The sequence below is a fragment of the Carassius gibelio genome, chromosome B15, assembly GCF_023724105.1.
Source record: "Carassius gibelio isolate Cgi1373 ecotype wild population from Czech Republic chromosome B15, carGib1.2-hapl.c, whole genome shotgun sequence".
Lineage (NCBI taxonomy): Eukaryota > Metazoa > Chordata > Actinopteri > Cypriniformes > Cyprinidae > Carassius > Carassius gibelio.
The window spans coordinates 8,689,483-8,713,196 of record NC_068410.1 but is presented as its reverse complement, the minus strand read 5'-3'; the positions used below and the strand labels follow the sequence as shown (position 1 = coordinate 8,713,196).

General features: G+C 39.5%; 1 protein-coding gene across 1 annotated transcript in view; it reads left to right on the top strand.

Annotated features, from left to right (window-relative positions):
- The window catches only part of LOC127972476 (protocadherin-16-like), a 114,744-nt gene that overhangs the window by 7,014 nt on the left and 84,016 nt on the right, over nucleotides 1-23,714 (top strand). The window contains exon 2 of the mRNA XM_052575980.1: nucleotides 2,848-4,647. Coding sequence (XP_052431940.1) covers nucleotides 2,869-4,647 — 1,779 coding nt within the window. The 5' untranslated portion in view covers nucleotides 2,848-2,868. The remainder of the gene's footprint in view (nucleotides 1-2,847; nucleotides 4,648-23,714) is intronic.

Below are 23,714 nucleotides of genomic sequence, written 5' to 3'. Positions count from 1 at the left end.
TGTTTGCAACCCTTTTATATTTAGCTGGAATCCAAGAGTATTTCTCTTCATGCCATGTAGTTTAACGAGGCATTAAATGCAAGAAAAAGAAACTTATCTTGGACAAAATAGCAGTTGTCTAGGTTCGTTTGCCATGGTACATGTCCAGCCCTTTGGAGGTTGGTTCCAGTCGTTAGTAAAAGTGGCAGTGCCCATTGAACACATCTGTGTAACTTTGTTTCAGCCTTTGACAAAGTCTGGGACATTGCCTCAATGTCTGGAGAACCAATTATAATACTTTTGTTCACAGTCAAAATTTTATCTTAAAACCTTATTGAACAGTTTAAGAAGGCTTATAGTGTGTTTACAATAAAATAAAATGTATTATATAATTTTATATAAATGGACTTTAAATTGTGTGTGTGTGTGTGTATACACACACTATGGGCGTCATGTATTTGGAAGCTTTACTTTCGAGAAGAAGTGTTCGGTACACATAATCTACGTTGGAGGTATTATGTGTGGGTGTGTGTGCCTGTACTTTCTTAAACATATGAGAGTGTTCCTTCTTGTGTGTGTGTGTTTCTCAGTCCCTGTGATGCTGACAGACTGAAATTAGCTTTGGATTCCCATATGCACAGGGCAGGCTTCCAGCAGACCCCAATTACAATGCAGCAAAGCCAGAGAGGGTGCAGGGCAGACTGTGTGGAGCCCTCCTGGTCTGCTCCCTCGCTCAGGCACACACACACGCTGTCACTACCACAGACTTGACAGACTACCGCAATGAGGCGCACAGCACGCACAGATCTGACTCACACACACAGGCCCTCAAACACACTTTTATGTGGACACCTGCATCATCGTACTCATTCACACACATTTTAGATTAACCACGTGTGCAGCTGTGTGCAAGATTCAACACCACAAGTCACTTTGGAGTTAATCGAGTTAAACCTGCGGACACATTGAGAGATACTTACCTACTTAAAACAAATACCCTGTGGGGTAGAAAGTGAAAGAGGTAAAATTTGGAGGGGAGGGGGGGGGGGGGGTATATATAGCTGTAGTCCACCACCGGAGGGAGCCTCTCTGATTCCTACAGTATGACAGAGCAAAAGTATTTCCTGTGATTCTGTTTTTATTTACTTTATGAAAACATGTGAAATCCTGTGGTCGATTGTAAAGAATTTGATTGTGAAGTCATTTTTCTTTCACAGTGATTGAGAATGACATGATTATTTCCCTTGGACTGAAATTGATTTTGTGGCTTTTCATAGTAGTGCAGATGGTGACAGGCTCATCTTAGAACTGCTCACGTCTTCATTTTGTCTTCAGTCCTTGGTTAAGACTTAAGCTTTAAATTAAAAATGTATGTGCAGGACTTAACAATTAAGATGTTTTTTATTACGATCGCTTTAAATGCACAATATGTACATTTCCGTCACTACAGCAAAATATATAATGCTGTTCTAGTGGTTTTTGGACATTTTCATAAAAAAATTGTGCCTTTAAATTCATAAACTCACTTTTCTTGGAAAATTACATTGCATACAGTCCATTCTGTTTGTGTTTAAATCAAAGTACTGGCAACTTCTATCTAGCTTACTTTTAAAAATGTGCTGTAAAGGGGATCAATGTTGATTTACAGTGTTGTTTCAAGTGATTTAGTCAAAGGCAGAGTCAAATGCGGGGTTCAGTTGTCCCTTTGCATGTGAATACAATTTTCCTATAATGCTCTTATTCCACAAAGGGAACAAAAAACCACACAATTCATAATATCTCGGATAATAAGCTCTCTCATAACTTTCAATCTTTCATCTCCTTTCTGCTTTGCAGATCCTTCATTCTTGAGTAGCTGGACTGGATGATTCAAGTTCTTCTAACAAGCATATGTAAATATTTAAGGTCCCGTCTTACAGAATGTTTATAATTCATTTTGACCTAGCAAAGGGCCTAATCCAGGAATCATAATTTCAACAATAAGTTTGCCAGAGTTTGCAGGTCCACAAGCTGCAATTTTATGCATGAGGAATTGCTAATTTAAAAAGGAGCTGGAGGAACACTCAGAGGAGACCTTTGTGGTTTAAATATATAAGATTTGGCCCACCAGCATTTTTCTAGCTTCATTTTGGGCATAAGTATTGGCATTAATATACGACAGGGTTAACACTCAGTTGGCTTTAAAGGGTCCTCTTGGCTCTTTTTTTGCATCACTGTGGGCTGCAGTTGAATAGTTTACTAAAAAAGTTAGCCACAGTCTCTATTTTAGGTTCATGTCCATCATTGCAGAGATATTCTTCTGTAGGAGAACATTCCTTAAGTTTACACCCCAAAAGAAAAGGGAGTTGAAGGGGAAAATTAAGTATTTTAAGTTTAGATCTATCTATAACAAACATGCCATGCCAACATTAACTAAAATAATCATCATGACAGAAATTTAAAGGATCTTTTTGTTAATAGGCAAAAAACAAATGACTAAATGACTAATGACTAAAACAATCAGACAATAAGACTGTAAGACCGTTTTTTGGATGTGGCTAACCACTTTGTGGTTTCTTTTTTCATTTTAGTACAGTGAAGCTTCTCATTTTAATTATAGCAATAATATCTTGACTTATTAGGTGACAGTAGAATGCAGGTACAACATGTGTGCTCATGGTGTGCTGCTGCATTTCTTAAAGGTGAACCCATGCAACATGTGGAAAGCCACTTAAGCATTCTTGTCATAACTGTAACTGAGCCTGCTTGTGTAATTCATCTTTTTGTAATGCATGATTTTAAAAATTTTGGGATAATGTTGAACCGCTTTCTGTTAGTTCACTTATGCTTGTTTCTCTAACTAATGTCCTTTTCCATTTGTCCTGTCAGGTTTTGTAAGAAGAATATTCAATGAAGAGTAAAGGAAGGACGATTATGGATCCATTGCATCAAAACAGGACTTGGATACTGGTGGTCTTCTATGTGGCGCTACAAGTCATGACCATCCACTCATCCATGGTGCCAGGAACGTTGCAGCTCCAGCTAGATGAGGAACAGCCAGCAGGAACTGTAGTAGGTGACATTAGTGCCGGCCTCCCACCTGACATGACTGCCACCCATTATTTCATCTCAGATCATCAGGGTACAGGCGTCGGCACCGATCTAGACATCGATGAGAGTACAGGGATCATAAAAACCGCAAAGGTCTTGGACCGGGAAGTGCGGGACCGTTACAGCTTCATAGCAGTCACCATAACAGGAATAACCATAGAAGTTACCATCTTAGTAAATGACATCAACGACCATGCTCCAGTGTTCCCAAGAAAGAGAGCCACGTTTAAGATTCCAGAACAGACAACCATTGGTACCAAGTTTCCTCTTGAGCCTGCTTTGGATGCAGATGAGGACCAGCTCACTACGCAAGGCTACATCATAACGGATGGAAATGTAGGACAGGCTTTTCTTCTTGAAACCAAACGAGGATCCAACAAAGTGCTCTACTTGGATTTGGTAGTCAATACAGTTTTGGACAGAGAGAGGAGATCTTCATACACTCTACTCTTGGAAGCATTTGATGGTGGTTCGCCCAAGAGGACGGGACAAATGATCCTGGATGTGATTGTGCAGGACATCAATGATAATGCCCCAGTCTTCAACCAGAGTCGCTACCATGCTGTGATCTCAGAGAACCTTCAACCTGGGAACAATATACTGCAGGTGTTTGCTTCAGATGCTGATGACGGCGACAATGGGTTGGTGCTCTATGACATCAACAGGAGACAGAGTGATCCTGATCGCTACTTTGTCATTGACACTCGAACTGGGGTTATTACTCTGAACAAGCCTTTGGATTTCGAGATGAGAAGAGTTCACGAGCTTGTGGTACAGGCTCGGGACAATGCCAGTCAACCAGAGGTCACCAATGCCTTCGTGACCATCCAGGTGCGAGACTACAATGACAACCAGCCCACCATGACCATCATCTTCCTCAGCGAGGATGGTTCTCCACACATCTCTGAAGGAGCACAGCCTGGCCAGTACGTGGCAAGGATTTCGGTCACAGACCCTGATTATGGAGAATATGCCAATGTGAATGTGTCTTTGGAAGGGGGTGATGGAAAGTTTGCTTTGACCACCAAAGATAGCATCATCTATCTCATCTGTGTAGATCAGATCCTTGATCGTGAAGAGCAAGACCATTATGAACTCAGAGTCTTGGCCACGGATTCTGGCACTCCTCCTTTACGGGCAGAGTCTTCATTTACCATTCAGGTCATGGATGTTAACGACAACCCACCTGTGTTTGACCAGCCAGAATACACCCAGGTTATTCCAGAGGTTGCATTTCCAGGAAGTTTTGTTGTACAGGTTACAGCACGGGACAAAGACCAGGGACCCAACGGAGATGTTCAGTACAGCATCCTACAGAATGAAGAAACTCATTCAGACTGGTTCGGTATTGACGCAGTCACTGGTATCGTCACCACCTTGACCCAACTCGACTACGAAGCGGACCCTATGCCAAGTGTAACTGTGGTTGCTGCTGACAGGGGTCAACCACCTTTATCTTCTACAGCTGTGGTCAAAGTGATCCTTCAGGATATTAATGATAATGAACCTGTGTTTGGCAGCAAGTTCTACAATGCATCCATTAAGGAGAACACAGCAGCAGGGACCTGTTTCATGGAGGTAGGACTATTATTTCTTTGTCTAGAAATGCTACATTTGTATTATACTGGTTAATATGCCGACTTCTGAGGTTTTTGGGCATGAAGTGTGTGAAAACCCCAATGCAGAATGTCTGTCTATTTAAGACAGATTGTTAGAGAGCACTTTTAAAGTGTGTAAACTGAGTAAATGGAAATAGTCATTTTAGGAAATTGACTTGGAAACCAGCATGATAAATTGTAAGATATTGGGGAGCGAGCTTAAGTAAGCTTTGTTTAGATTGGACTGTGTCAGTTGGGAGTTACTCACTCTCCTCAGGCTGTGTGGGGATTGTTTTTTACTAGCTGTTTTTACTTACACCTCTATGGAGAATGAGAAATGACTTGCGTATAAAAAAATAAAATAAAAAATGCAGAAATAAATAAATAAATGTAGAAGTAATAAATAAATGAATAAATAAATATAGAAATACATAAATAATTAATTGAATAAATAATTAATTGAATAAATATTTAATTGAATAAATAAACTAAATTATGAAATAAATAAATGAATAAATAAATAATAAAATAGTGAACTAAATAAATGTATAAATGCAGATATGCATAAATCAATGAAAAAATAAATTATCTAATTGTGATATTTTTGTACCATTGTGCTATATTACATTTATTTCTACATTTATTTATGTATTTCTACATTTATTTATTTGTACATTTATTTATGCACTTCTACATTTATTTATTTCTGTATTTCTGTGTCCGTATGTTAATAAGGTAGGCGGTCCCTACCTCTCTCAGTGCAGGATTGGTTAAACTGGATAATTATCATTATGGCTGGACTACTGTGGATACTAGTTCTGTTAAATATGGCAGTTTTTTTAAGTACCATTGCTAATGATATGTGTTTAACAATAGAACTACTGGAATTCTATAACTACTAGAATGGCCATTGCAGTCATTCTGACCATTCATACTAGATAAAAAAATAATAATAATTGTGTAAGAGCTACGTAGATCACTCCTGAATGTGCATGTCTCACTTTGTGTCCCGCAAGCGGGAGAGCAAAAGTTTTTCAATGCAGTGAAAATTTTGTATTTGAACGTCTAAATGCCAACAAATATGAACTGAAGCAGAATATTTCTGTAGATAAAATATGTTGTGAATTTCGGAAGTGATTACATGCATCTTTTTTCAATATATTTTTACTTTTGTACTTTACAACGCTCTGGAGTTATTCGAAATGTTTGGATCACATAAATCAGAAACAATTCTATGCAGCCCCAACTGGAATTGGATCCATGAATAAATAGCATGGGTAATAAAAAGTCGTAAAAAAAAAGGAAAGAAAGAAAAAGAAAAAAACCTAATTAGTTTGTTTTATTTCACAATATCAGTTTTGTTGTTTGATGTGTTCGAGGTAGCATTAAGCAAATACGCATTTATTTCATTTAAACAAATCTTTGAATGACTAATTCATATTTAATTTCACAAACCTTACAAACTATGAGATCCAGCTGTGAGATCTTGTGAAGTGTGCATTTTTATCCAGCATGATCGCATATTCTCTGTGTGACGGTTGGCCTATGTTAATTGAATGCTTTCAATTTTAAACCTGATTTCAAATGATGCTGCTTATGCATTCGCCCATTGTCATAGTGTTACCTTGTATGTTTATTTTACACATTTTTTAATTCCATTGTCAAATGATGTAAAAAAAATAAAAATAATAATTTCAAAGGTTTCAAAGATATCGGCATCAGCTGTCAAAAAAACAATATCAGTCGACCACTTATGTAATGTACAAAGTTCATTCATGTTCTTATAATAAATTCTAAATAGAATACCAATTGGTATTTTAGAGCACCCTGGTTGCAATTTAGGGTACATGCCATGATAGCTTACAGGAATAGTGTTGGGCAATATGGTAATTTTTTTAATCAGCATATGGTCAGCCCATGAGATCGACAATGCACAATATTCTCGTGCATGGATGGGCAAAAGAGATTCTCTCTGTACTTGTCATATCATAACTATTTAGTGTTTTAAACCATGCTGGTGCATGAGAGTGAGCCTATGGAAGCACCAATAATCTAAAAAATATACTTTCAAACATACTGATAAATTAATGTTTAATATAAAAATAATGTATTTTGTATAATGTCCTGTGACAAACTAGCCGCATATGCGCAGTATGCATATCTGTCTAGATGTTCTGCAAAATCAGTCAACGGTAAAAATCAATAGTAAATTTCACTGGAATTAGGGTTGTGATGGTAAGGAAATTTTCCCACTGGTTAATCGATGTGTGACAATACCAATAATACCGGTATCACCTTGGGGAAGGGAAGGAGGCATTCCCTCTTTTCCCCACTTTTAAATAGCTTGTAAAAGTGGTGTGCACATTTAAAAAAAAAAAGTATAATCTTTCCCTTTAATGTGTGTGTATTTATATAAACATAATAAATATACACAGTACACATACTTTTTTTTTAGCTAACTTAGATGTTTCTCTTCGCTGAATAACTCAAATATTATTTCAAAAGCTCTTTAAAATTAAATATGTACACAGTTTGAATTTAATGAAGGTATAGTCAAATGTTTTAATTAGCATGTTTTTGTGTTTTTTTGGTACCGAGAACCATGGATTTTCACTGGCATCGGTACCGAATACTGAAATTTTGATACTGTAACAACATTAATTTATTTATGTATTTGTACATTTATTTATTTATGTATTTATTTCTGCATTTATTTATACTTGAGTAATTTCTTGTCCTCCATACACCTCACAATATTTTTTTTAATGGTTCCATTAGTGATTATTTTAGTTATTTTGTATTAAATATTAAGTTAAATATTAAATCTAAAAAGATTTCTTGAAAAAATTATTCTATTGCGAAATAAAGAGTCAGTTTGACTATGCTGGTTACGCTGTATGTGTTTGATTCACTACAGTGAACCAAATCATTAGAGTCATTTGTTCTGTAATTGGACTAGTCTTGCTCTCTGTTTCAAGCTGTAGATTCAGTAGGTGTTGTGCGTCACTGAACAAGTAATGTTGGAAACTCTGCCAGATTACTTTAGTATGGTATTCTGTCCACATTTGTGGATGAACCTCTTTTGGTTCTGGTATTTACAAAGAACCAGCTCTAGATTCATAACCTTACTAGTCGTGTGAAAAGAGGTCATTTGAGGTTTGCACTTTGGTCTCTTCTGGCCTTGAATTCATAGTCCCTTTTGTCTGCTCACTATAAAAGACACCAATTTTTTTTTGTTCTCTGTGTTTTATCACGGTCTGTACAGGTACTTCAAAGTGTTTTCCTAATAATTTTCTCCACAGGCAAATTCAAAGCTCGTAATACATTTCCTAGTAAATCAAAACTTGTAATTTCACATGGTCACATATCAAGTGAAGGCACATTAATGCTTTCTCTGTGGTGGATTTGTGCTGGCGGGGGTTGAGACACACTCCAGCGAGCTGACAGAGGGCCCAGCAGACGGGAACTTGGCCCTGGGGTTTCTCCGGAGAGAGGGAGGATCGTGCCTGGGAGAGGTTTTGGGACTGGCTGACTCCTTTCTGCTGTAGAGTGGGAATAGTAGCTGCGCAGGGTCAAGTGGGAGGTCTGGGAGTAAAATTAGAAGTTTAAAGTGGTATTACTTAAGTTCGGAATTAGGAATCGGATCAGCAGCACTCGGGTCTACAAATCAAGTGCAAACCATATCTGATCGAGTGGCTCCTGTCTTGCTGTCAGTTTCCATCCTCATTGAACGAGTGCTAATGGTTTACAGACAGTTGCCAAAAGACTTCAGTTTTCAACACCAGAACAATATAAGGAGTTACTAAGTCTATCCTTACAACCATCAAAGCGAACTTGCCAAGGATGAGGTCCAAACCAACTGTCTCTCAGGCTGTGGCATGAACGACTGCTGTATATGGGAGCTGGCATGCCACTCAAGAGCAGTTGGGAGTTTGATGATGCACAGACTGCAGAAATCACTGCCAAATCCACATCCAAGCATCACAGCACGGTACTTGATGAGTTGCTTTTTTCCCTTCATCAGAGATCCCTGAGCGCAGAGTTCCCACCGCCTCCCTTTTTCTGAATCAAAGCTTCTGTCCAAATGCCATTACAATGGGGCTATTGTGATCATTCATTTAACATCTGAACTGGGCTTGATTTCATTTTTTCCAGTGTATCCCTCTCAGCGGAGCATGATTAGTTTAATGTGTACTGGCACTGCAGATTTACTACATTTTAGGTTTTGTCACTTTACTTGTGCGTAGCTGCCATTGGGCTGAGGAATAATTAACTGGGTTTTATTTTTCTTTTGGTGGAATTTCCACCCTTTGTAGTGTGAAAACTCTTGCGACTATACCCAGTTTTATTTTAACCGTAAAGATAACATGCAAAAGACTTGTGGCATTGGAATCAAGGGTGACTAAAATGATCAAATATGTTACTAAATTGTTATGACCAGAACTCTGCTTTCAATTACTACACACTATTATTAATAAAGCATAAAACTGAGTTAATTATCAGTCAATTTTGTTTTCACTCATTTATATGATATCATTGTTAGTTGTGGAGTATTCCTGCTTCAATATGGTTTTATTTAAGTTTTAGTATTGTAGGGCTGCCAAAGTTGTGCTAACTGGTGTCATTCCATTTAAATTCAATTCAGTTCAATTCAGTTTCTTTTCATAGTCTAGTGTTATTTGTGTTAAGTGGCTTTTTATTATTAATGGAGGCAAGTTGTAAAGATTTTGCTTTATAATATGATTATTTTTTCCCAGTTATGCTAGTTGTTGTTTTATGAATTTTCGTTAATGCTGCACCGATTGAAATTTTCTTGGTCGATTCTGATTTCCAATTTTTTCCTGCCTATACCGATTTTTGCGGATTCTGAGCTATAATTGACAGCATACACAAACAAAAATCTACATTTTTACAAACTTATTGACATAATAAAATAAATGATTAAGAATTACAATTCCCGCATGTGCTTTCACACACAACCCGTAAAGATCCCGTAACGACACATGACATCAGGGCGTGACGTGTAATGTACGAGTCGAAAACATTAGGCACGTTATACTTTCACTGAAGCAAGCGAACGATCTCGGCGTTAGCGTGTAAAGTGAGGAACTAACTGATCTCTGCTTCATTACTGTTTGCACATATTTTTTCGGCGCGAACGTTGATCTTACTTCAAAACAGCTGGTAAAAGAGTCGCGCGATATCGCATCATCACTTCGACACGGAATTAGATCTGGCTTTTGTTTACACAGCGCTCATCCCGGGTTGAGTCTGGCAATGTTACTAGGTCCCCGACCCGGGTTCAATGCGGGAATCAATCCCGGGACGTGGTTGCTTTCACACAGAAGGCGACCCGGCATGTTCCGGCAATGTGACAGGTCCGACGTGCAGTGTGAAAGGGGCTTAATGTTTACTATGGCAATACACATTCACTCACAGTGAAGAATGTCCATGTTGACGACATTTTTACATGCAGATGTGAGCATAGGAGTGAAGTCGTCAAAATAGGCCGATCGTGTGGAGAACTGGCTGATTCTGGTCCCTGGCAGGTCGATCTGTGCATCTGTAATTTTCATGTAGAACATTTTTTGAGTTTTTTACTGTAATACTTGACAAACTTTTATCAGCAGTCATTTCATCAGTTGAGGCCGTTTATGTAGTACGTAAGCCACGATCCCAGCTGGTAAAATTTCTGTATTGATCCAACCCTGCTATTGTGTAATTATTAGAACCCTCTAACCAGTCTGAGAGTTTGGTGCTCCTATGGAGGACACAGATGAAAGGCTTCTCCTTGGTAAATGCACAAGAATGGCTTGAACTCAGCTGCTGTTTTGTCTCCTCTGCTAGGACACTTCACTTTTAAAGGCTACTATTCACAACACACTCCAACTGCGGACTTGGACATGTTCACCACCGGGGTGACGAGCGTTTTTCACTCTGTGTGAGGCAGCTGCATAATTGGTACATTTAGTCAAGTCTCCCTTTTCTTAATGGTTTGAATTGAGAGAGCTGTGAAAAAGATGGAGTGTGGTTGCTCGACAGGTCTCCACAGCACAATAAGCCAGGAAAGGCCTTTGTCCTATTCAGATTCATTGAGGGCCCTGAACAATCATCTGTTAGCGTAGTCTTGTTAGCATGGCATTCTATTTCTAAACCCCTTTATTTGCCTTTTTTCCCCCTGAAACACTCATCTATGTGCTTGTTTGTGCTCTTTTTCTATGATAAATAATGGGCTCCAGAAATCAGTACCGTTCTCATGCCCAGTATGGCTGGAGATAAATTGAATATTAAGGGTATATAAGCAGTAATTCTTTTAGCATTATATATTAAGCAGTTTTTTTTTAAGTTTCATGTTTCAAGGAATAGATTAAGTGAATCACTGAATCAGTTTCTTTGAATCGATTTTAGTGAATTGATTCCAAACTCTGATTGAACCATTTGTTTTCATCATCATATTTATATATATATAGATGTTTGTTTATAAATATATTAATTTATGAGAAATGTTTCATAGTCCATATGCATTCTGGATCTCTTATGTCAGAAATATTAACATAAATTTGATCTTCAAGTCGTATAGTAATTTAAGAAAGCAAAATGAGTGCCAACAGTCCTCTACTGTCATTGCAAAAGTTTCCTCGGTTTTTATGGGAAGTTCTTTCTTCCTCATGGGGAGCTGTGTGTCTCCACAGCTCCTTATCTGATCTGACTTCACAGCTCATTAGGAGGGTGTCAGACCAACCTCATCACCCCAAAAACTTCTTAGAGAGATCTGTCAACACTGGAGGCTCTTTAAGAACTTGAGAGGAGTCCGAATATTTGAGCCAAACTAAAATATTTTGGCATTTGCCTGTTTCAGAACACTGAGTACAACTTGCGCGTCTATCAGCTTTCCTTTATAGCCTCAAAGACATTTCCTGTCTCATTCGTGCCTTGGCAACTCTCTGCTGGAAGTGAACTCCAAGCCCTGCACTGTCCTTGAAAAGACATCACTGATATTGTTCCATTTATCTTCCACAGTCTTTGATTGCCCCCGTGCCTTAAAAAATAGACGTGCAGGGCTTTCTTTGGTCAGGGGCAGCACTATATGTCTTTACCTCGTTGCCAGGTTTTTCAAAGGTGTATTCGTGTTCGGGACAATTTGGGGCATATTACTCATATCACTACAGCCAGAGATGTGATCACTCACAGCTTCAGACAAGTGCACTCCAGCTGTGTCTCTTTTCCTCCATCTTTAGACATTAAATCAGCCAAATTGTTGGAAAGTCAGAAGCAGAAAGAGGTTTCCGGATACTGACAGCAACTGCTGTCCAAAAACTTGATAGTAGTATGTGCAGTTCCTTAGCTTACTTATTTCCCACACTTTTCCATAGCAATTAGTAGAACACTGAGAAGATCCAGAATGCATGGACTATGAAACATTTCTCATAAATGTATATTTTTATAAACAATCATCTAAAATGAGACTTTTTTTTATTTCTACTGTACTAGCCTTCAATTCATTTTTACATATTATGTACAAGCACTCTAAATCAATTTGAGTCATCTGTTTCCAAATACCAAAACATTTATTTGATGAAATAGGATCTAAAGGAGTGACAGTCTATGAATATTTTAGAACTTTCAGAAATTATATGCATTTAATGTAATCCGTTTTTGGTGTGTTGCTTCAAAAAATTGTTTACAGCAAATTTACATTTAACTCACTGCTATATGCTTTTACTCACTGGATCAGTTTTTCTTTGAATGCTGGACACAAAATATCGACAAGCGGAGCTCAGCAGGCTTTTGCATGGACCTGGTTCCTGGTCGGAGGAGGAGTGGATGTCTGCATGCCTCATTAAGCTGCACACATACTACCATATGGCATTTTTCTCTTGATCAGATGTCCAGTTTTTTTTTGTTTCAGAATATGCCTCAGATGTTGCCTCTTTCCCCCAGTCTCCAAAAGCCATTCTCTGCTTTTCCAATGACTTGGTCACACTGCTTTAGTGGACACAAAAGATGATCATTCCTCCAGTCTGGTTTGGTGCCAGACAACTTTGCATAGTTTTTGCTCGTTTTCACAACAGACTTGAATAAGAGGATCAAAGCAACCGTTTTTTGATAAATCTCTTTGGATTCTGAAGCAGAAACTTTGTAGAGAATTCATGGGGAGCTCAACATGGGCACTTTTGGTTATGGAAGTTGATATTTATGTAGTTGGTTTTTGAAAGAATAAAGAGATTTGGACAGAATCTACCGATTTGAATGCTGTTTATTTGCGCGAATGCAAAATGCAGTGTTTGTAGTGATTCTTTTAGTTGACGAGGAAATTTTTTACAAACATATATATATATATATATAATATAACTTTTTTACATTTTTTTTTATTGGTTTGCTATCTATATTTATTACCCTGGACCACAAAAACAGTCATAAGGGTAAATTTTTCATAAATGTATGGTTAGGATCGGACAATATTTAGCCAAGATACAACTATTAGAATATCTGCAATCTGAGGGTGCAAAAAATCTAAATATTGAGGAAATCGCCTTTAACGTTGTCCAAGTGAAATTCTTAGCAATTTAAATCACTTATCATAGATAAGTTTTAATTAGTGCTGTCAATCGATTAAAAAAAATTAACTAATTAATCGCACAATTTTTTAAAATTAATCGCGATTAATCGCGATTAATCGCAATTAAAAGACTGAAACTTTTTGGATATGTAAATGTAAAATGTAAATAATTAATGTAAACTCAAGACAAAGAAACTATTTAAATTCAAAATATGATTGTTTATTGGAATTTTTGTTTAACTTGTAACACAGATTTTCTCATGTAAACAACATACCTGCAATAAACCATCAATATCTTCCAAATTAACTGTTGGCTTGAAAGCCATATTTATTACAGAAATAAAAACACAGGCATGTAAGTACCATTTGAATTTCAAAACAATCAATGCCAATAAAAAACAAAAATGATTTCCATGTTGAATTCTAAGTGGACTGCAAAAAAATTCCAAAGTATAGTCATTGCCAGTGCTTTAAGTGGGCCGGTACACACCGGTAGGGGAGACCGGGGATGGTTGTAACACGGGGAGAGTTGTAACACTACCAATTCCATGAATCAGGGGCAAGATAGGAGTCATGTGACAATTTCAGTTTCATCAGGCTTCCTTTACAATCCCACATGGAGGTTTTCCAGTCTGTGTTGCTATCTCTCCTTAAGCTACAGCAGAAAATCTAATTCTGAGGTCAGAAAGTAAAAAAAAATTAACAAGATAATATTTTGTTTAGTACTTCTACCATTGTAGATAATGTTGTATGAGTTATATCAGGTCAAACTGTAGTTTCTCTAGTAAAGAATGGTGTATCAACCTTTTGCCAGTTTCAAAGCACCATGCTAATACAGCTTGCTAAACAATGGGTGACAGTGAAGGGGTAGGTTGTAACACGTGTTTTGAAAGTGTTACAACCATCCCCTTACATACAACCAAGAACATTATTGTGATTTTAACAATTCTACAGAATTACTAGAACTTGTGACTGGTAAGGAATGCATTTCATTTGTTCATTCTCTGGAGTGGGGATAAACATACGTCTGTTAATTTGCTCACACACACACACACACACACAAACACACACACACACACATTTTGTGAAAAGTGGGGACATCCCATAGGTGTATTGGTTTTTATACTGTGCAAACTGTATATTCTATGGCCCTTCACCAACCCTACACCTAACCCTAACCCTCACAGGAAACTTTGTGCATTTTTACTTTCTCAAAAAAACTCTTTCTGTATGATTTATAAGTGTTTTGAAAAATGGGGACATGGGTTATGTCCTCATAAGTCACCCTCTCCTTGTAATACCTGTGTCATACCCATGTCATTATACAGAGTTGTGTCCTGATATGACACAAAAACAAGAACACACACACAAACACACACACACACACACATGAATGTGCACGTACAGACATGCACACACACAAAGGCACACAATATGCTCATACACTCCCCATATTCACACATATTTATTGTTGCAGTCATTCATTTAAAATAAAACTGTTTTTGTGTCAAATCACTTGGAGTACCCTTAGATTTTGTATATTTTGTCTACCTGTTACAACTTACCCCAGTATGTGTTACAACCTACCCCAGTAGTGGGGTAGGTTGTAACAAAGGACCACCTTGTATTTGTCATCATCTCACAAAGTCTGTGATATAGTTGAATACATTTAAATTGTTGCCATTTGTAGTATAAACATGTGGGTACTTTGCCTAGAAGTTTTAGACTTGTAGCCAAAAGAAAAAGGTAATTTTAGGCGTTGAAGAAAAAAGTGTTACAACCATCCCCGGTCTCCCCTACTCACCGCCACTTCCAAATATAGCTCTTGAGCATACCGCCACCTCTCCGTGCGCCCAGAACGTGCTTCTAGCGTACCGGTACGCTCATTTGGACATCTGTTTTAATAGAGGTTTTAATCTTTTACCTGCACTGCCGATTTTCAGAGCGCCCTTCACAATGCAAGCTTCCTAATTCATCCCACCCAGAGCAGAAACTACATTACCCATTCACCCTTAAGTTATACAAGTGAATAGCGCATGTGTCGCTTTTCCCACTGTTAAGTGTCAACAACTCAACGTGGCCGGAGAAGGTGTGTGAAACTCGTTGTGAGTTATACTAAAGCAAAATCTTGAGTATTTATTGTCTGATAAACATTAAAAACTGTCTGCGGAGGCTGAGTCGTCCTGCAGCCCCCGCTGGCTGTTCGTTGGCTGCAGCATCTTTTTTCTAAATTCTAAACAAATACCGTAGACGGCAAGGCACAAATTTAGATATTCATTTATCTAATTAATCTATAGCCTATGCACAAAGACAATATGATCTTTTTGTTCCCTTTTTGTTTTAAAGCTTGATGAAGAGAGAGAGCAAGTTGCTGCAGCTGAGGAGGACAGTGATGCACGCGTACAGGAGTGATTGACAGTTCGCGGCACTGTGTACAAAAAATACTCCGCTACACAATTATTTCGTTATTTTCATTTAAGCTTATTAACGTTAGCGTTACAGAAAGGTCTGATTTACGCACTGTTACAGTCATTGTTTTTTTTGTTTTTTTTAAACAATGACATTTGAGTTCATGATTTTAATGTTGCTGTTTCTTGTGGCAGACTAAATGAAGAGTAATGTTTCTTGTGGCAGACTGAAGAGTAATCCGGCAGAGTTTTATACTGAAACTTTCCGTCTAAAAGTCCTTCCTTGGTCTTATCCATATTTCTTTGCACGTTGAACACACATAGGCCACAACTGGAAATAAAAAAAACTGCAACCGCGTTAATTGCGTTATTTTTTTTTAACGCGTTAAATATTTCAAATTAATCGAATGCGTTAACGCGCTAATTTTGACAGCACTAGTTTTAATATATTTATGGTAGGAAATTTTCAAAATATCTTCATGGAACATGATCTTTACTTAATATCCAAATAATTTTTGGTATAAAATACATACATACAATGTATTTTTGGCAATAGCTACAATAGCTACAAGCAACTTAAGGTTTTGTGGTCTAGGTTCACATTTTAGCAAATATCAGTCACACTTTTTAATGTCCAATTCTCGTTATTTACAAACAATGATGAATTATGTCTTTTGCCTCAATAAACTCCTAATTTGCTGCTTATTGATAGTTAGTTAGTTAGGTAGTTATTAAGTTTAGGAATTGATTAGGATTAGGGATGTAGAATACAGCAACGCAAACTATGTGCTTTATAAGTGCTAATAAACAAATGTTAATAATAAAGAATTGGTCCCTGCACTGAAGTGTTATCTAAATACCATATATACTTCAATAAAATGCAGTTATCATGTATATATTAAAGAGTAAGTAAACATATCAAAAAAGGCAAGGCAATACACTGGGAAAAAATGCGCACACACACACACTTATTGGGTTGTTTTGTGCACTTTGATAAATTGCTGTTGTCATTACACTGTACAGTTTAAACAATTACAAGTAGCTTCCAAATGTTTGCAAGTTTTGTAGATGTTTTTGCGTAAACAGAAAAAAAGAAATGCCCATTGAACGGTTCCAAATTCTCTTCATGTTGTTGAATGTTGCCTTGCTAATATTAACATCTGAGCTCCCTGTTTAGTTGTGTGCCGTTGTTTACAGGCAAACCTTGCAGTCAATATAACCAATAAGCAAATACAAGAAGAGGGAAAGCCATCTAGACAGTCTTGGTGGCATACTCCTGTCCTCTCCCCTGCAGGCACTCTATCACTTTCGGGCCAAGCCTCCGCTGTTTTTAGTTCTCCTCCATGCTGCTCTTTCCTGCCGCTAACTGCCATCCCCTGCTACCCCGGCTCTGTGGTTTAGTACAGTATTTACACAGAGCAGCCAAATTGCAGGAAACGAGATGTACTACTTAATGTGTTTGCAAATATAATACTTCCTCGAGCACTTTGTTTGAGGCCAAGCGGGCGCACTGAAGCGAATATAAACATGGACGCACATCTGGACGTTTTGTGGGTGTCCAGGTCAAAGTTGCTCTACTTGAGGCAACTGCCTGTGTTTTTATAGCACGTAGAGCCCATCAATTCAAATCCAATGCGTCTGTCCAACTGTAGCAAAGTGGGGGGGAAATGTTTGACTTACTAGGGTGTGAAGGAAAGAGCTCAGAGTGCATTGCTTAGCTGTGACAAATTTAAGATGTATTTGTGTGGTAAGACAACAGCAAGAAAGAGGGAGATGAAAGACTTATGGACCCCTCGGTTGTTTTGGTATTAGAGATTTTTGAATAGTTACTTGGAACAGGTCTTGTGGTTTGCTCTGTGTTTTCATTACAGCTGTTTGGTAGTCACTAGTCAGGCATTGAATCTCAGTCAAGGTAGATGCCATATTAAGTTTGACAAAAATGAAAATGTGAGGCTAAGCAGACAGTACTGGAGATTTTCAGATATCGGTTTATATTATGCATGCTCATTTCCTTTATTTTTACAATTTAGATTACCTTTGTCATCGCTTAATGCTCACTTAAAATAAATCTTTAAAAACTCTGTGTATAAGCAATTATCAGCTTGTTTTTACAGCAGATTGACAAACAGGATATTTCCTTAATTTGATTTGATTTTTAGTAGGGATGCACGATCATGATTTTTCATGGCCGATTCCAATACCGATTATTTTACAAGCTAACTGGCCGATTCAGCTTCAGTGAACTGGAAAGAGACTCTTTTTTGGTGCAGTCCACTTCCTGCTGCCTGTGCCTCAGACATGTAGCTCTGCACTTCCAGTGCTGAACGGCTACCCGTGTCCTGTGCACAGATTTCCAAATACTTCCACACAAATGACATGATAGCGAATGATTACCATGCACTCTGTGCGCGCGGGCGCACTTCCGGAAAAATCGGCCGAAAAAAGACCAAAAACTGGCCGATTGCCAAACGTGTATTTTAAGCAAAAACCGTCCGGTTCCGATTTATGGCCGGTCAACCGGTGCATCCCTAATTTTTTGTGTCATTCACAAGAGCAAACACTTGTTTTTCTTTTATATTTGACAGAGTTGCATTCTTTTGGAAGCAAATGGGTCTTGAGGGACGGGATTTTACTATGGTTTTGGGGGTCCAAAGCTCACATCTGGAATCGGGGGGTAGTGCTGTTTGGGTGCTTGTCATTAGATGCAGGGTTTTTTTTGCCAGACTTTGTGCTGCAGGTGAGCAGGACCTCTGAAGATCACTGCCAAAATAGTGATGGATGAGCGGCAAAAGAGAGTAAGGAAAATACACTCCAGAGGGACAGTGGTGTCTGAGCAGTTGGAGAGAAGCCTCAAATCAGCAGCTGGAGTTAGCTGTGAATGCTTCCCCACCGGTGTCTCTTCCTCTATTCAATTTTTTCATGGCGTCTCTTTATTCTTCTTCTTATTCTTCTTTATTTTGGCCTTCTCTTTCACTCACAAAAAACATTTAATATACATGTTATTTGTCTCTTCTTTTCAAGCTAAAATATCTAAACAAGGTAAATTTACTTATTTCAGAATTATTTAACACATTTAATATAAGTCTGTTACCTAAATAAATCAATGTTACTTAGAATTGGGTTTTTACGTCTCACAATATGGCTCTCCCAAAAATAATTTGTAAAAAAATCATCTCACAATTATCGGTTTTATTTTTTGCTCTGAGGCGGAAATGGGCTTCCTTACATTTCAGGCACATCTTGTTGCAATGCGCACTATAATTTCATGGAAGTGCCCTCTCGTAATTCTTCTTGTCTTTTTATATATATTCCGGCCTAAACATCATAACCGCTGAGCAAATTGTCTCCATATTCCGAGCGTTGCAGCTTTAAAGAATGCATCCTTTATGTCTGCCAGCAACCTCAGGCCCCTGATTAAACTCTGCCAGTTGCAATAACGAGAATGCAATAATGCTACCAAGCAGGCTGTGCTCTGGAACTGAACCCAAGTAAGATTGTCCTGTTTCTCATTGTGAGTAGGATTACTTCGAGTTCAGTGAGATGAGTAATTGTTAGTGTAAAGGTGAGAGAACATAATTTTGTTTGACTTTGCTTTATTTATGACTTGGGTCCATGTTAAATAACGCTGAGAATAAGATGTTTGAAAGTGTATTGCTTACTTGAAAGAAACACATCTGTTCTCGCTGGCGCCGATACAGGATGGCTGCCTCCGTGACGAGCTCCGCATATGTTTTTGTGTTTTTGTTAGTTTGTCCTGTCTTTAGTTATATTCCTGCCATCAGTTTCACCAGGGAAGAACTGCTGAACATTCGGCAGAACGCACCACAAGATGTTTTTCCGGATTTCAATTATTCAGATGTTTTACTGAACGTTGTTATCGGAGGAGCGGCGGCGCTGATCAAGCGCTCCAGGACGCGCAGACGGGGGAAGCGAGCGGGAGCGCTCGTCAGACTCAGGAAGCGCGGATTTCGAACGCCGTTGCCTAGCATCCATCTGGCAAATCTCCGCTCTCTACCCAACAAAACGGACGAACTCCTCCTGCTTTCTCGGACTAATAAGGATTTCACACACTCTGCTGCTCTGTGTTTCACGGAAACCTGGCTGAATGACACCATACCGGACAGCGCGCTCCATCTGCCGGGCTTTCAGCTGTTTAGAGCGGATCGCGAATCAGAATCCACGGGGAAATCGCGCGGCGGCGGGACATGCTTTTACATCAATGAACGGTGGTGTACAGATGTAACTGTGTTAAAGAAGACGTGCTGCTCAAATCTCGAAACACTCTTCATTAACTGTAAGCCGTTCTATTCGCCGCGGGAGTTTCACTCGTTCATTCTGGTCAGTGTTTACATCCATCCGCAAGCGCACGTGAGCTCAGCTTTACAGAAACTCGCTGATCAGATCACAGACACAGAACAACAACACCCGGACTCTGTTTTAATCATTCTCGGGGACTTTAATAAAGCCAATCTGTCCCGTGAACTGCCAAAATACAGACAGCATGTTACTTGTCCCACAAGAGACAGTAATATATTGGATCACTGTTACACAACAATAAAGGATGCATTTCACTCTGTTCCACGAGCAGCTTTGGGACGTTCTGATCACCTTCTGGTTCATCTTATACCGTCCTACAGGCAGAAACTAAAATCAGCTAAACCTGTATCAAGGACTGTAAAAAGATGGACTAATGAAGCAGAGCAGGATTTACAATCTTGTTTTGACCTCACTGATTGGAGTGTTTTTGAAGCTGCTACCACCGATCTGGACGAACTCACAGAGACCGTAACATCCTATATCAGTTTCTGTGAGGATATGTGTATTCCTACAAAGACTCAACTAATTTACAATAATGACAAACCGTGGTTCACTGCAAAACTCAGACAGCTCCGTCAGGCCAAAGAAGATGCTTACGTGAAGGGGGACAATGTCTTGTATAAACAGGCTAAATACACATTGGAAAAGGAGATCAAAGTGGCAAAGAGGAATTATTCTGAAAAAATAAGGACTCAGTTCACTTCCAACGACTCCGCATCAGTGTGGAAAAGTCTAAAGAAGATCACCAATTACAAGACACCACCCCCCAGCACCGTAGAGAATCAACGACTGGCAGACGATCTGAACGAGTTTTACTGCAGGTTTGAAAGAACACCCATCACCTGCCCTGAACGCCTCCCCACAAAACCATTCACACCCTTCACAACTCCTGCAACCAGCCCTGAATGCCTCTCCAAACTACCGTTCACACCACTAACAGCTCCTGCAACCCATCCTGAACACCTCTCCAATCAAAAACTCTCACCATTCTCACCTCCTGCGTCCCCCCTCTCCCCCACACCTGCAATTCAGATCAGCGAGGATGCGGTGCGCCAGGTCTTCCGGAAGCAGAAAAGGAAAAAGGCACCAGGCCCAGATTGTGTTACACCAGCCTGTCTGAAATCCTGTGCTGACCAGCTGGCCCCCATCTTCACACAGATCTTCAACAGATCGCTGGAGCTGTGCGAAGTCCCTTCATGCCTCAAACGTTCCACCATCATCCCCATCCCTAAGAAACCCAAAATTACAGGACTAAATGACTACAGGCCTGTGGCTCTAACGTCTGTAGTCATGAAGTCATTTGAAAAACTGGTGCTGGCCCACCTGAAGGACATCACTGGGCCCTTGCTGGATCCTCTTCAGTTTGCCTACAGAGCAAACAGGTCTGTGGACGATGCAGTAAACATGGGACTGCATTATGTTCTGCAACACCTAGACAGACCGGGGACTTATGTGAGGATCCTGTTTGTGGACTTCAGCTCGGCCTTCAACACGATCATCCCAAACCTCCTCCTGCCCAAACTAAATCAGCTCTCCGTGCCCACCTCCATCTGTCAGTGGATCAACAGCTTCCTGACAGACAGGCAGCAGCTAGTGAGGCTGGGTAACTACACATCCAGCACCCGTACAATCAGCACCGGAGCTCCCCAGGGCTGCGTTCTCTCCCCACTGCTCTTCTCCCTGTACACCAACGATTGCACGTCTAAGGACCCCTCTGTCAAGCTCCTGAAGTTTGCAGATGACACCACACTCATCGGCCTCATTCAGGACGGTGACGAGTCTGCTTACAGACAGGAGGTTAAAGAGCTGGCTGTCTGGTGCAGTCTCAACAACCTGGAGCTTAACACCCTCAAAACAGTGGAGATGATCGTGGACTTCAGGAGAGACCCCCCTGCACTCCCCCCACTCACCATCATGAACAGCCCTGTGACTGCAGTGGAGTCATTCAGGTTCCTGGGAACCACCATCTCTCAGGACCTGAAGTGGGACATTCACATTGACTCCATCGTAAAAAAGGCCCAGCAGAGGTTGTACTTCCTTCGCCAGCTGAGGAAGTTTAACCTGCCACAGGAGCTGCTGAAACAGTTCTACTCCACCATCATCGAAACCATCCTCTGCACTTCAGTAACTGTCTGGTTCAGCTCAGCTTCTAAATCTGACCTCAGAAGACTACAGAGGGTAGTCCGGACTGCTGAGCGAATCATCGGTTCAACTCTCCCATCTATTCAAGAACTGTACTTATCCAGAGTGAGAAAAAGGGCTGTCAAAATCACTCTGGACCCCTCACATCCAGCACACTCCCTCTTTGAACTGTTGCCATCTGGTCGACGCTACAGAGCACTGAGCACCAGAACGACCAGACACAGGACCAGTTTCTTCCCTAAGGCAATCCATCTTATGAACAGCTGACAATAATGGCGAACACACTACACTTTATATTTATATACACACACACTTTATTTATCTAACACACATACTTAGTATACACTTAAATTTTGCACACAATATATATGTACATACATAACTTCACTTTGTAATATACCTGCCTACAATTGTCATTTGTATATTGTCATTCACTGTCTACATATTTGTATTTTTTATTCTTTTATTATGTGTTTTATGTTCTGTCGCTGTCATTCTGTTGTACTGCGGAGCTTCTGTCACGAAAACAAATTCCTCGTATGTGTAAACATACCTGGCAATAAAGCTCATTCTGATTCTGATTCTGATTCTAAATCTCAAGGTTAAGTACAGCATATATACAAACAGCAGAACACACAAGATGTCCTGCATCAGAAAAGGTGAAAGAAGATTTGACATTTTGGCATTTTTAAAATTGATTTCTTTATGTACTTTAAGAGTTGTGCACTCAGCTCACATCACTATTTGATTACATTAATAAAAATGTCTATTTGATGCTCCAGAAACCAAAAGGCTTGTTTTAGGATGTTTTTGAGTGCATCCATGAAGATGTATAATTGTGCTGTAAATCAGATGTGCCCTCATAGTTTTAGAGTAAATCAGATGTGCTTTCATAAAAATCACAGTTGTGTTATAAATCATCATTAGAAGATCTCTTGAGGACATCTTCGTAGGTGATTTGTATAATCGTAAGGTGTTAAGGTGGGAAGGGACATCATAATCTGCCTTAGATTCCTCTCTAGATCAACTCAAATGCACCTGTGGGACACAATGCACCGCCAGGAGGAATCCAGGAGAGAATCAGATTTATGGTAAGCTGGGGAACTACTCAGATAGTCTTAGCTTCCGAAAGAATGAGTGTCAAGCTTAGTGATCTTAAAGCTTTTTCACTCCTGAAAATGATGTTCCATACGCCATCCCTCACAGCTCATAAATAATAGGGGAATTAAAGCATCCCTCCTTGAGGAGGAAGGATCTTTAGAACTTTTTGCCGATCGAATGGAAAACTGGTGACCTTCCGCTCCTGAGTTTTTACTAGGTGTTGGAGTAACTTTTTTCCCTCTTCTCGAGTAGGGCAGTGCAGTCTCGAAAGACTTCATGGTGGATTGCCCAGAAACGTTGTCTTCAATGACAGTACCTTCATCTTTCTCAAATCCTCCTCGGCTCCATTAAAAGAGGCGAGAGGCGGTAGCTAGGAGCGCAGAGGGCTTGTCAATGATTCTGTAAAACAGGCGCGATGTTACTGAGAGGGTAGCAGGGGTTGGACACATGTTTCCAGCTCTGCCTCAAGTCAGAATCCATCGGGGCTTCATGATGGAGTGCTGGAGAGGAAATGAATGG